The 14,804-nt window shown below is 32.3% G+C and overlaps 1 protein-coding gene across 1 annotated transcript in view; it reads left to right on the top strand.

Moving 5' to 3' along the window:
• The window catches only part of LOC129219156 (Ca(2+)/calmodulin-responsive adenylate cyclase-like), a 171,250-nt gene that overhangs the window by 142,035 nt on the left and 14,411 nt on the right, over window positions 1-14,804 (top strand). The window contains exons 17-18 of the mRNA XM_054853475.1: window positions 7,967-8,065; window positions 13,372-13,492. Coding sequence (XP_054709450.1) covers window positions 7,967-8,065; window positions 13,372-13,492 — 220 coding nt within the window. The remainder of the gene's footprint in view (window positions 1-7,966; window positions 8,066-13,371; window positions 13,493-14,804) is intronic.

The following is a 14,804-nucleotide window of genomic DNA, read 5'->3' as shown; positions in this document are numbered from 1 at the left end:
AGGACTATTCCCATGCGGGTCACCCATCAACATCAAGAATCGCAGACAACGAACTACGTGTGCGACATTTGCTGAACAGGGACCAGCGTTAAATGTGCGCATGATCGCAGAACAGCTAATAATGGATAAAATGGTTGTGCACAAAATCATCAGTGAAGGCCTTGGGATGAAGAAGATTTGCGCCAAACTCATGCTTGGTGGTTGCCGAGCACTTGACAAAAAATGGCATCGTAACAATACCACAGCCTCCCTATAGCCTTGACCTTGCCCCAGCAGACTCCTCTTCCCCAAAGTGAAAACCTCCCTCAAAAGGTGCCACCAAGGGGGCCCTGGATGACGTCAAAAGGGCTTGCATGCATGCTCTGAGGGATGTTGCAGTTGCTAACTTCCAGGGAGCACACAAAGCGTGGAAACATCGACTGCAGAAGTGTATTGATGCTCAAAAGCATATTTTGAAGACTACTAAAGTTTTGTAACCATATCTCTAATAAATAATTTTTTGTGGACTTATACTCATTGGTTTTAATATGCACTCTGTATAGAGGAGAGCCCCCAAGAGTGTAAATATGCCACTGACTTCAGGACTTCAGTAATACAATTCTCAATTCAACAACTGCTAATACTTTATCAAAATCTTTTTTTTTTCTTTCGAGCAGCAGGGGGGGGGGGAGGGTTGCGGGAGCATCTATTATACACACACACATACATATATATATATGTATATATACAGGGTGATTCTGAATTCATCATCAATATTTGGTGGGGAGGTAGGGAATAGGAAAAGAACACTATTTCACATAGGAAAGCATGGGCACAAACGAACGCATGACGGTGTAGAGGGCGGTGTGTGTCCGCATCTCCCATGAACGCGCATAGCTGTCTGCCGTGTGCAGTCAGTCGTCATTCGACAAGGTGACTTCGCAGAAGTAACATGAACCGGTACACGTTTCAAGAACTTGCAGATATGCATCTAACTTACGGTGCCGCAGGAGAAAGCTGTCTTAGAGCTAGGCAAATGTATGCAGAGCGCTACCCCAACCGGCGCGTGCCACAGCATCAAATGTTTTCACGTGTGCATCGACAACTGTGCGAAACTGGATCATTTGCTGGTATTAATGTTGATCGAGGCAGGCGCCGATCAACACGGACAGTTTCAGTCGAGGAAGCTGTCCTACAGTCTATCGAAGAACAGCCAAGTTCTAGCACACGAGGTATTGCTCGCCAGTTTGGAGTTTCACAATCGTCAGTGTGGCGGATACTACACGAGGAACGTTTACATCCTTTTCATTTGCACACAGTGCAGTTACTGGAAGCAGAGGACTATCCCAAGCGTGTTACTTTTTGTCAGTGGTTCATGCAGAGAACAGCCGTTGATCCCAATTTCCCAACGTATGTTCTTTTCACAGATGAAGCGTCCTTCACTCGTGAAGGTGTCTTCAACACACACAATTCGCATGTGTGGGCTAATCAGAATCCACACGGTACGAGAGTTCAAGCTGCGCAACAACGCTTTGCCGTCAATGTGTGGACTGGGATCGTCGGCGACTGTTTGCTGGGACCGTATTTACTACCATCCCGTTTAGATTGCACAAACTACCTCATATTTCTTCAGACTGTGTTACCGGGTCTTATGAACGAGGTTCCTGCTGTTATTCTCCGGCGAATGTGGCTCCAGCACATTTCGCAAATGATGTGCGTTGTTACCTGACCAGAAAATTTGGAGCTCAATGGATTGGTCGCGGTGGACCGGTTTGTTGGCCACCACGGTCACCGGATTTATCTCCAATAGACTTCTTTGTATGGGGTGCCATGAAAACCATGGTGTACGAGACCCCTGTTGCCAGTGATATGGACCTTGTAGCACGCATATCGGTTGCCGCCGCCGCAAACATCCGGGAAACGCCAGGCATATTCCAGAAAGTTCGGTTGTCCATGCAACGTCGTTGTGAGGCATGTAATCTAGCAAATGGTCAGAATTTCGAGCACCTCTTGTAAGTCTGTACAAAAGATGCACAAATAAATGTTTTTTCTCTTACCACTTTCTTGTTATGTTTTCTTTCCATCATTTAACCGGATTCATATTGCCCTACTACATGACGTCTGCGCCCATGCTTTCCTATGTGAAATAGTGTTCTTTTCCTATTCCCTACCTCCCCACCAAATATTGATGATGAATTCAGAATCACCCTGTATATAAAATTAAGCAAACAGAATTACAAATATTAAACAAATTATAAATAACAAATGATGATAAAAAGGAAAAATGCAAACAGCTATTAAGTAGGAATAGAAAAAGAGTGAATCCAGAGCTCATCAGCCGTGGAGGATTCATTAATTATGGTCAAAAGACCAAAATTTTAACTATAAACTAGAAGAGAATGTTTAAGCTCCAGTACATGTAATATAGAGTAACAATGGGAAAACGCACCACTTGCTAAACTAAAAACAATAAACTAGAGCTCAAACCTAAAACTAAAAGCAGGGGGTTTCGCCTCGACTAATTAGGAAAACAAGTTCCGATAATTAGCCTTCCACGGGACAGTACCTGCCAATAACAAAATTGTCTTACCTTGAAATCCACGTAAACAAATCCAATCCATTGTTCAGCCTGATAAAAAAACCAATCCATTTGTCAACAAAACATTAAAAACATAAAAACATATCCCGAAATCGGTCCATAGTGGTCTTTTCAATATTTTTCACTTTTATTATATATATATATATATATATATATATATATATATATATAAGTGTGGTTCTTATATGTGTGAGGTTAAAAAATAAAATTGTAAATTTTCAACGGGCTACCCCCTAGTTTTGATTTATTATATAAAAACAAATTACTGTATTTTTTTTAGATTTTTAAGACAAATTTTAGAGGTCGCTACCGGAGCTGAAACTTTGGAATTTTTACAAAAAATTTTGAAATTTTTTATTTTCAGTAAAAACAACAGTATTTATTAAATATTTCTTACAATTCATAATTAAACCCATCTATTAAGATTTTAAAATACTCTTTCAATTAACATAAATAAAAAAACAAATCACAGTTATTACCTTTTAAGACAATAAGGTGCTTTTTTCAGAGACCAGATATTTGCTTCTGAACTGTTTCACTAAGAGCAACAAGTGCACTGCTTTGTTCTTCGTCTTTTGTAAGATGCTTATTGGGTTCTTCCATTAGGGCAACTCCTCGTTCCGCTGCATTATTTACAAACATTTAATGAACTAACAATTTCTTTACTTTACTTGTAGGATTCGTCTTCTTTCCATTCTGTCACATCGTTTTGCAGAATTCTAAAGATATACTCAAAGTTTGAAAAAACCGCATTGTGTTACTCGATGCAAAATCATTCAAACCCCTTTTTAAAGGACTACATCTGGATCTATTCGAGCTCTCTTTAACGGTTCATCATCTCCTTTTCATTTCAAAGCATCCACCATCTTCTTTTTCATTTCTTGAGGAACACAACCGTCAAAAAAAGCAAGAGCGACGAGCTCCTCTGATAGATACCACGAATGGCGAACGAACTTGTTTATTGCAAGCTTTGAAATCTCATAATTAATTATTTCATACTTTTTAAAACTTTTTAAGAGTTACAAATTATTTTTTGGGGCAAAATCAGCAGTTGCTGCTTGAAACAACTCTTTGCATATCATTTTACTACAAACAAGCATAAGTCGCGAATGGTAGCTTTTTCTTGTTGGGAAAGTTCAAATTGATCTCAAAATAAATACATTTTAAGAGCGTAAATTGCATTTGCCATCCATCGAACAAAATAACCCCCTTGAAGCTTTGAGGTATATTCCTCTTATGGGAATTCCTCCAAGAAATATAATGGGCAACTCTAAAAGTTTTTTGTATTCGTCTCAAGGTTGGAACTGGTTAAGTTGATTCTTGACACACTCAATGATATCTGGTGCATTTTGGATTAATTTCTGGTAGATAAAAACATCAGATATGGCAGTTTGAAAACTACTGTAATTGATAGAGCTCTCCTATGCTTTTAAGCGTTGTTGTCAAGACAACAGCTACTTTTCTATCATTCAACTTTGCTGCATCAAGACTTACAGCAGCATCATTTACAACTCTTCTTCTTCTTACTTCTTTTTCTTTTGCAAGGGGGTAAATTGCACAATAAACTTTATCTTTAGTAAAAAAAAAAAAAAAAAACGAAAACCACTGTAGCTTTCAAACAAGTCACATTTATCTTCATTTTTCTCTGAAGGAATTGGTACTCGATCAAACAGCAATCTTGCATTTTCTTATTCGCGTTGCATCACTTTTTCGAAACTAATCCTTTTTTTAATGAGCATTGCTTCTTTCTTCGGCAATTTTGCATCTTTTTACCAATTTTACCAGGTCTTCTTTCTTTGAGAAACGAGAAAATCTTTACCTTCTTGGATATGGATCATATTGAGAGCGTTAGCATGAGCAATATCAAACAGTTCCGGTAAAACCAGTCTTCATTTGTCTTCTTTTTCAAACCTTCTGAGCGCTTGGCTTTATTTTCTTTGTTCTTTTTGAACTTTTGCTATTCTATAAAAGTCCTACAAGTTTATTTACAACATGATTTTTTTACAGTGGGAATCATAGCCTTTTCCCAAACAAGAAGTACATTACTAGCTGCACTATGAGCAGAATCTCCAGTTATTCAGATTTAAGGCAGTTTTATAATGGAAAAAAAACCGAAGTGAGCTACTCTTTTAGATAGCACTTTTGTTTGGCATAGTGATGACCAACATGCCAAATATCTAGGTTTCCTTGGCGTTCTGCTTGATGCCATTAAAAAAAGTGTTATAAGCTGCACCATTGGTATTAATTTAATAATAATCTTTCAAACCATTTGACTAACAATTTTAAAATAACCTTTGATTTAGTCTACTTTAAATTAAGTATGAAATATTGGCAATCCACTTTCAGAGAAATATATTCAAATTTGTATAGTAGCAGACTGTAGTCTAATGTGTTCATCTGTTTGTGAGACAAATTCAAAATACATTGCTTTTGTTACATTACTTTTCCTACATTTACAAATTTTTAAAAAAGTAAGAAAGAAAGAAAAAAAAAACAACAAAATAATGTTGTTTGATAGAAATAACATTAGAATTGTTTTTGCTTTCCTTACTGTCAACTGGTTCAAGCCTGAAAAAACAAACAGCGGCGCCATTATTCGTATTATTCCCCAATGAAAGAAAAGAAAATTCACCAGACTTGCTCTTTGAACATATGGTCTTAAAATCTCAAATCAAAACGTTAAATTTTAATTTGACTCCCTTCTACCTTGTACGAGGAAGAAGGTAGGCTTCCTGTGTAAACAACAGGTGGTATTGATTTTTATTTATGCATTTTTTAATTCACAGTAAAGTTCATTTGAATTTTGGGAAAAAATGCCAAATTTTCACGACTTTGAAGCTTGATAGCAACCCCTAAAATACATTTGTTTTGTCTGAAATTTTTGTGGAAGTCTGATTTGATGCCGTAAACAAAAATGAAAGGGTGGCCCGTTCAAATTTCAAAAGTTCAGTTTTAAGGATCACCCTTATATATATATATATATATATATATATATATATATATATATATATATATATATATATATATATATATATATATATATATATATTACATAAATCAAATGAACGAATAAAAGTAGAAAAGAAAAAAACAGCACAACTTTAACTTAAAAAGTGCACAAAGCAGCAATTACAAAAGTTAAGTACAGTAATGATGGCAAGTAACAAAAAATGGAATTAAACATTAAAAAAAGGAGGGGGGGGGGAATAAAAGAAAAAAAAAACGTAGAAAAAGAAAGGCTGCTTTGAGATTGAACTTATCACCATTGGAAATCTCAAAGTATTAGGTACCAGGTGTTAGAGAGGAAATGGCTCCCACAGTTCTTCCATTAGAAATTTAGCTTTGTGCACACCGCCTTTATTATAAATTGTTACAGTAGGAGAAAAAGCCACTTGCTTGCTATCACTTTCCAACCCCTATGAATTTGCTTTTAAAACAAAATTCTTCTATAGCACTGCAGTGCTTCAATAAAGTTAATTTGTTACTTTGTTTTATAATGAAACCAGAAATGTAGCATTAATATTTAAATGTCTCAGTAAATAAGGTTAAGAGCCTACAATCCTCTTCCAGGGCATTAGCCAGAGATTAATCTCTGGCTAAGGCCTATATGTAATAATCTTCGATATCTACAGTAACAAGGTCTGCACATTTCAATTTCGTTTTGGTGAGCATTTCTCTGTCAAGTATTAAACCTATTAGAGTTATTTTCCAGATAACTATATACTATATAGCTTATGAATATTCAGCTGCATGTGATAGCAGTTATAACAATATTATTGATTTTGTATATTATTAGCCATTACTATACAAAATTCATGCTTACAAACAGCTCAAACAAATGCTTTCGAGTTTAATGAGTAGTCACTTCTGGTTGCCTTTTTGATTGATATAATTAGTATCTATATGTGATTAGCTATAATATGTGATTAGCTATGTGTTATCATCACATTCATTTTTTATAAATCTAGTTGCATTGCATGGTCTATGTCAAAAATAAAAGTTGTGTCAAGCGACGCATATTTCAACAATCAGGCTTAACTAACAGGGAAAATCATGTAACATTTTCCCATCAATGAGGTTAAAAGAGCATTTTTATGAGTAAATGTTTAAAGCTAGACCTCTTTCTATTTTTAAAATTTCAGTCATTGCTTTAATATGCAAAACACATTTCCTTTCAGGGATTTTCTGCCCCTCCCCCCATGTGAATTTCTAAGTATCAAAGGATTTCTGTGTCAAATTTGGCAAAGATCCCACGTACACTTGTTTTATATAAGGAACACACATATACAGCTATTTTTCAATTCCCGCTATTAGTTCACCCTCTCCATACCCTCTCCATATTTATGTATTTTTCAAATTTCTAACCATTAATAAAATGCCTTTTATTCATCCACTCATGTTTCAATACATTTTTTTAAAATTTGTAGTGGATGACACTTGATGTTAATGCTGTTTTCTCAAATATTTATTCATTAACTAAATTTAATTTCTCTTTTGCCTTTTAATATTGTGATTTTGTCATACATATATGCATATTTATATTAATTGCAATTATTTAAGAAAAAGTAACAAAAGTTAATTTTTTTTTTTTACCTTTGTAGAAATTGACTTTAATTTTTTTTCAATATTATGTGTTATATATATATATATATATATATATATATATATATATATATATATATATATATATATATATATATATATATATATATATACAGAGAGAGAGAGAGAGAGAGAGAGAGAGAGCTAGAAAATATTTCTAATTAGCATAAATTCATTCATCTTTGTTTTTGTTATTTGACAATGTTGCATACTGTCCAATTCCCTATTAGTGGTGAGCATTTCAACTTTATTTTTTGCTGAAAATAAAATACTGTTGACCTCCTTTGAACAGCTTTCAAGAATATAATTTAATCCAAAAAATTTCCATTTATGGCATTTTCAAAGTTAACGTAAATAATAAAGACCCTGTGCAAGCATTTCCGATGTACTGTCAAATGTTACCCACTCCTTGATTGTTGAGGGCATTGTTATAGAGAAAAAAATATTGTTAGAATTTTATTAAATTATGTAAACTGTATGGAGACAGCTGAAAAGTGTACGGATACTGAAATGAGAGAAGGACCACAATCTAGTCTCCTTTGCCAGAGTTGTAGCAAAAAACATGGCTTTTGTTTAAAATAGATAGACCATCCCTACTCAAGCTTCTAGTATTACCAGACTTCCTTTAACAATGTTAACAAATGGTTTTTTGAGTATGTTTTGTTGAATGCATTTATTTTAAACTAAACTGTGATACCTATAGCTATACATATTATCACTTTTATTTTATATCTTTATTTCGTTATTCGAATTTTTGAAATAAATTTTCAAATATACTTTTGTCAGCTTCTAGATGATGATCGCTTCAGAGCAATTGATAAAATCAAAACAGTGGGCAGTACCTACATGGCAGCAATAGGTTTAATGCCAGACTACAGAATAGTAGTAAGTTCTTAAGAGCATTTATGGAAAGCATTTGCAATGAAGTGAAACCTGGATAACTCAATACCCCAAGGGAACATGAAAGCAGGTTTTGTTAAGTGGGTGTCAACTTACCTTGCTTATTTACTAGTACACTTACCATTCATGCTTAAAAAATCATAAAATGATTTTCTTTTTTTCTTTTTTTTGAAAGGTTAAATAGCAAAATAAATTGTATCAATTTAAATACTTCATAAGGAACTATCCATAATTTTAAAAAAAAGATAAGAGCTTTTTGGCAGTCAGTTTTATTAAAGAGAAATGTCTTGTTCACACATGTTTGAAAAGCATGTTCCATGATGCTTTCATTCTCTTGGCAGCTCCCCTGGGGTCCAAGCCTTAGGATTGCACCAACTGTGCAGGGTGTTAGGCCAACTCTACATGGTATAAACGAGAATCCTCTCTGAAAGAGCTTAAAGAAAAGAATTGTTTAATTGTTTTACTGACTAAAAAACCTCAATGTAGAATTCTCAGAAATGTTCAATATGAAAGAATATCCAAAGCAAAGAGTAGACTAGAATAGCCAGTAGTGGTCGACAATAGTTCATGTAAATGCGTCAAGTTAGAGAGATTTTCTCTCATGTGGAAATTAGCACTAGGCCAACGGTTTAAAAATGTTGGCTAAGCAGGGTAGTGAAGTTATCCGGGTGTCAACTTATAGATGGTTGTATATCTACAAGTCATTTTGTAATTGTTTCAGTTAGAATCCTTCTTATTTTATTTTATAATTGTGTTTTAATTTCAGAGTTAATGTGATTTTTCATAAGAAAATATCAAAATTCTTTTTTACTTGATGGTATTTTCTTTTGCATTTTCACCTCAGAAAACAATTTTTTTATACATTTGCATTCAAAGAAAAAGCATATTTCTGTGAATTTTCATGTCTTAATATTTGCTCTGTAATGTTCTTTTGGGGGCTTAGTATTCCTGTATGTCTATATATTTATACTAGCAAACATATAATATGACTGTGAAATTTTAAAGCCCATTAACGAGAACATAGGAGGGAAATAGTTGAAAAATAATCCAAATATAGTACATGAAGGGGGGGGGGGGGGGTAGATCCTGTAGTATGTTTCCACATAGAATCAAAACTAGTTTTAAGACTGAGGATCAGGTAGGGTAAAATAGGTAGTCAAAATACATGGCTCAAAAAACAAATTATTTTAAATTAAATTTGCATTTTTTTGAAATGAATACTATAGTTGGCTGTTCTGAATTTTATTTCACAATATATATTTTTTCAATAGATTATTTTTAGTGAGTGATAACACCTTAAATTGTAGTAGATAAATTCAAGCCGCATTTTATCTGCTTAAATTTCTGTCTCGAGCTCCTGATGAATTTTTTTTGTTCTGTAATAATATCTTTAATTAGGAAATTTTTGTTGCTGCTTCAACTTACAGGGAAATATTAATATATAGTTAAAAATGTATTAAATAGGAAAAATTAGAGTACCAGAAGCCCAAAGATGCGCAGAGCACCCAAACAAATAAGCCAAGTAAATATAAACATCAATAGAACAATAAACAGACAAGGTTACAACACAGTGCAAAGTATCCCCATGATTGAATAAGCTTTTTTTTGTGTCATGGGATTTTTTAAAAAATATTTCTTTACTTTATGGTATTTTGAAAAAATGTATACAGTTATTCACATGTGCCCTTAGAGGGGGGCACATGTGAACAGGCCTGGGGCACATGAGAACACAGGTAAAAAATGCAGAAGATGCATCATATTTTAAAGGAAAATTCAACAATATGAAACATATACCTAAATAACAAATACGTTGAAGGGTTTGTTACCTATACTGTGTCAATTTCAACTGTACAGTTATTGTTCCCCTAAGAAAATGTTTTTTCCCAAATACATAATTGTTCATTGTCAAATTTTAAAGTCTTGCAGCCTGTTTGGATCACTGAATAGACTAGAAAAAACTTATAGACTACATAATTAAAAGAATTTTTTAAAAAAGTAAGGGTTCTTCCATATATATATTTTGCTTTTAAACTTCATACATTGTTTGAATATATATTTTAAAATAATTTTAAACTTCAGTTTTTAATTAAATGAAAATATTTTGTATTTTTATTTTCTCTAAGTATTATATAACCCTAAATTATTGACCAACTATTTAATAACAAAATAATTTAAAAATAAAAAAATAAATATTCAATAGTAATTATTACAACTGACAATAAATTTACTAACTGATTATAAGAAAATAATTATTATAAATATTTACACATTTTTTAACACTTACGATATCCCACACTAGTAATAGTATTAAGGAGAGTAGCAATAGGGTGCCTCTAGATGTTGTGTTCATTAAGTACCCCATCATCTACTTTAAAGCTAATTCACACAAAAAAAAAAAAAAAAATAATTAAATAAAAAAATTTAAACATCGTCATTAATTTACTTGATTGTTCATACAATGGTTTGTAATACTTAAATTTCGATTAGCAGTTAGTTTTAAAAATGTTTTCACACGAAGAAGATGGTGATCAAATTTTTTCAACACCTGCTAAAACAAAGAAGTCGCCACTACACAGACATAAAATATCACTTTGCTTTAAATGTTTGTCCAAGAGGTACAACTCCTACTGTCCTTATTTGAGAATTTTTCCAGATTTTTTGCTTGAAGTGATTTTAGTAAAAATACCATGATAACATGTGCCCCCGTGTTCACATGAGCCCCTTTTTTATATATTTTTTTGAAAATGGGGCCAAGTAGGTATGTGGTTAGTCTTGTCATTCCAGCAAGTTGTTTATAATAAATGCAGCATGATATTTTCCTTAAAATGAATATTAATCTGTTCGTGTTCAATTTAAAGTGATTGAAACATAAAAATGTGCAATGCCATGACTATACAAAATAAACTTCGCTCCATCATAATGAATAAAAACAAGCCACAGGTATACTTATTCTAGTATTTGTGTGCACTTGCACACAAAATAACAATATCTTCAGAATCTTGTAGAACAGCCTAGCTGTGCCCAGCCTGTTGCTGGTCCTCACATTTGTATTTGATTGCAATGAGATGCTACCAATTTCTCAAATGCACTTTTAAATTCTCAGGACATATCCTTGTTTCAATCCAAAAAGTACCCGTCACAAAGCACAATTTCCTCACCTTATAAAGATTTTAAATGTACACTATATGTAGCTTCAAATTTGACAGCAACCTGTGTGAATAATTTAAAATAAAAACATTAACGTGTGCAGGCAAATACAGGAAGTATCGATTAACAAAGATGTTTTAGCAACGCTAAAAGTTGCAAGGGAAAAACGTAATGAATTAGAAAAATAAGAAAATATAAATAATAAAAAAAGAAAGAATGTTTTTTGATTCAGAAGTATCTGGAATAGAAACTGCTAAAAATGTGCTAACAAAGCAAAGTATAACCACAGGTGCCTGGGCAAAAGCATTAAACTTAAGGAAAACAGCAAGAAATAATTTATTTGCAAATATATGGCTGTTGAGGAAAATACTTATGAGTTGAAATATTTGAAAAAAAATCTGAAATGGGAGATTTTTTCCCCCAGATGTAGATGACATAGATTTCATTTAAGAACATCTAGTAACAAAATTTTAACATGCCACAGTTTAATAATAGAATTCATTTATTGTTTTGAAGAATGACAAGTATGGATATCATGTGTTGAAGGAAACTAATTAATATATTGTCAAATTTACTGTATGCACTATTTTTTTAAAAATTAGATAGTTAATATTAGTTAACTGACTCTTAATTCTCTACTATCACACTGCATTGAACAAATAGTATGCTTTTTTAGCATTTCTTATTGTATTAGACTTGTGTACCCATTTACCCCACAGGTTACCCATTTTCACCTGATTGGGTTAAAATGGGTATATAAAACATATAATTAATAAACACTTCCCTTACAAAAAAAGAAAAGAAAAATCTGTAATAAATCATGTGTGAAAATCATTTTATTTTGCTCTCAACATATGTAATGTATGCATAAAAAAATATTTTGGCAAAAGTAGTTGAGTGAAAAATGCAAAAGAAGGCTATTTTACACCCATTTTACTCCACCTGACCCTACTAAAAAAAACTGTTTAAAGAACCAATAGGAAAGTAACCTGGGATTAGATCTGTTCTGAAACAAGCTTAATACTTCCTTTAGATCACTCATTATCTGTCAAAAACCTGTCTGAAAATAATTACTTGAAAAAGTTTTGTTTGGAATTTATCACAAACATTTTTTTTTAATAACTTGAGGGGATTTTTAGATAGCCAATGATAAAGAATTTTGATGGGGGAAAAGGAAAATGTATATTTGTAAAAGAAACATACATTAACTACTGAATTAGTTTTTTGTTGAACTGGATGACAGGTCCTTAAACTTCAGCAATGCAATATTCATGGCGATCAAATAAAACTGTTTGATAAAAAATGTAAAAAGAAGACTGGTATCTTCTTTATTGACTGCAAAAACTGTTGTGCATTGAATTAGTTGTACTTTTATTGACTAATCAGCTATGTTCAAGTTTCTATTGTTCTTCTTGTTTAACATTTTACTATCAGTCAACTAAAATATCCAAGATAATGTTTCACATAATGCGATAGGAATTGCCCCCCCCCCCCTCGCTCCCCAAGGTAGAATTTTACTTGCAATATAAATTTATGAATACAGGGTATATTCGCTAAGAGTAACCGGTCAACCTTGGTCAACTGATGACTAATCAGAGGCATTCACATAGAGCTACCTGTTAATGAAAACATCCTATTTAAACTCACTGTGACATCATCAAATCAATGGCTGACATTGTCAAATCAACCAACGGGTACAACCGGTTGCTGTATGCGCACCTAACCTTAGTTACATTTACATTAATTGATCAAAATATAACTATGTTCCTTGTTTATTTAATATACGTCCTTTTTTTTCATGCATAATGAACGTAACCTCATTATTTTTTCTGGGTTACTGTGTAGCACAAAATCTTTGGCACCATGGGAAGTTGTAATACTTTTAACAATTCACAACATCTTTTTTTTCTTTTTTTTCAATGCTTATAATACTCACAGATAATTAAAAAATAAACTTAAATAAGTTTGGTCAACCATTCTGTAAATGCAACTACTCTCATTTGTTGTTTACTGAATTTGTAGTCTATCATTTATTAGTTATGTGCCATTTATCAAAAAAATCTTGGTTATATTTGTAAGTACTAAAATTATCTATGTTATATATTTCCTGCTGTAAAAATATAGTTTTATCATCTACATTCTAGGATGATAACCATGAATCCGCTGTGGAATATATGAGTATTTTGGCTGAAATGGTATTTGCATTCAAAGACAAGTTAGCTGATATAAATGAAAACTCATATAACAATTTCTTCTTAAGAGTTGGTAAATTACATTTTAATGTTTTGTTCATAATAACCCTTTTGTGTCTGAATTTTTTGTGAACATTAATTATCTTCATTTAAGCTGTTATTACACTATCAAATGTTTAAAAACTTTATGTCAGTTATATATGTCAATCTATAATTAAGATGTTGTCCTTAGCTAACCTGTATAAAGTAATTTTTAAATTAAGAACATACACTGTATTTGAACTCTTCTGACTTTACAATTTTGTACATCTTAAATATGCAAATTATTTGGCAATTGGATCATTCCACATCAATTTAATTAGCCATGTACTCCATGTTCTAGGATTTTGATAAAATTTGGCGATTTAATGCATTTATACTGGTAAGTAATCGTGCATTCCCAAATTGTGGTGGGGTTTAGATTTTATATCATCTTAATTTTTTTAAAAAATTTCAATTTCTGTCATTCACTGAGACTAATCTTTATGCGTATGAATGCATACATTTTTTGTTTATTGGTTGGTAATCTATACTGATATTATAAAGAGGGTTTTTTTATTTTGTCTTTTTGTATTGAATAGGCTCCAAAACTACTATACCATTTTAACTATTTTTTTTCACAAATAGAAAACTACCTTATCAGGAAGTAACATTTCTAAAAAACTTGAGGCTGAAAAAGTTATTAGCAGTTTTTAGTACTTTCTACCCCACAGACCCTGGATCAGTTGTGCCAGAAAAATATTTTTGTACTAAAATGTAGGAAACATAACTTAAAGTACTGTAAATGCAGGCTTGTTTGGCCCACCCACATTTTGGAACTTTTCTCACATTTTCTCAATAATTTTTAAACTATTCATATTTCCAATCTGTGGAAACCTTTAACACATCTAGAGTTCTCTTAATTAAATTTTTGAATACTGATACCTTTGTTTCACAGTATTATTACCATTGTTTTTTATTTGGGGCAATGTTACCCTTACATATTGGTTATTTTGGCCCAAAGTGATTTTCCCGATTTAAAATTATTATAGAATTAACTAGAGCCAAAGAAAGACGCGTGTTGATAGGAAAAACTATTTATTTTAAAGAAAAATACATTTTTTCAAGAAATTTGAGTCACATATTTTAAGGAAAATTAAAAAATATTTATATAATGTGTATGCATACCTATTTGTTGACTCAGAAATTACTGACAGATACAGTCCTTTTATGAGTTTTGAAGGTTGAATAATTTTATTAAGAGAGCATCATTCGTAAAACAAAGGATACTAAATTTTCAGTCACTTCCAAAACTTTGTGGGTCGTTCCTTTTTTTTTTTTTTTTTTTGCTCTCAACATTAGCTCCT

This window comes from Uloborus diversus, chromosome 3 (genome assembly GCF_026930045.1).
Source record: "Uloborus diversus isolate 005 chromosome 3, Udiv.v.3.1, whole genome shotgun sequence".
Lineage (NCBI taxonomy): Eukaryota > Metazoa > Arthropoda > Arachnida > Araneae > Uloboridae > Uloborus > Uloborus diversus.
Note: the sequence above shows the minus strand (reverse complement) of the source record. Positions and strands in the feature narration are given on the sequence as shown.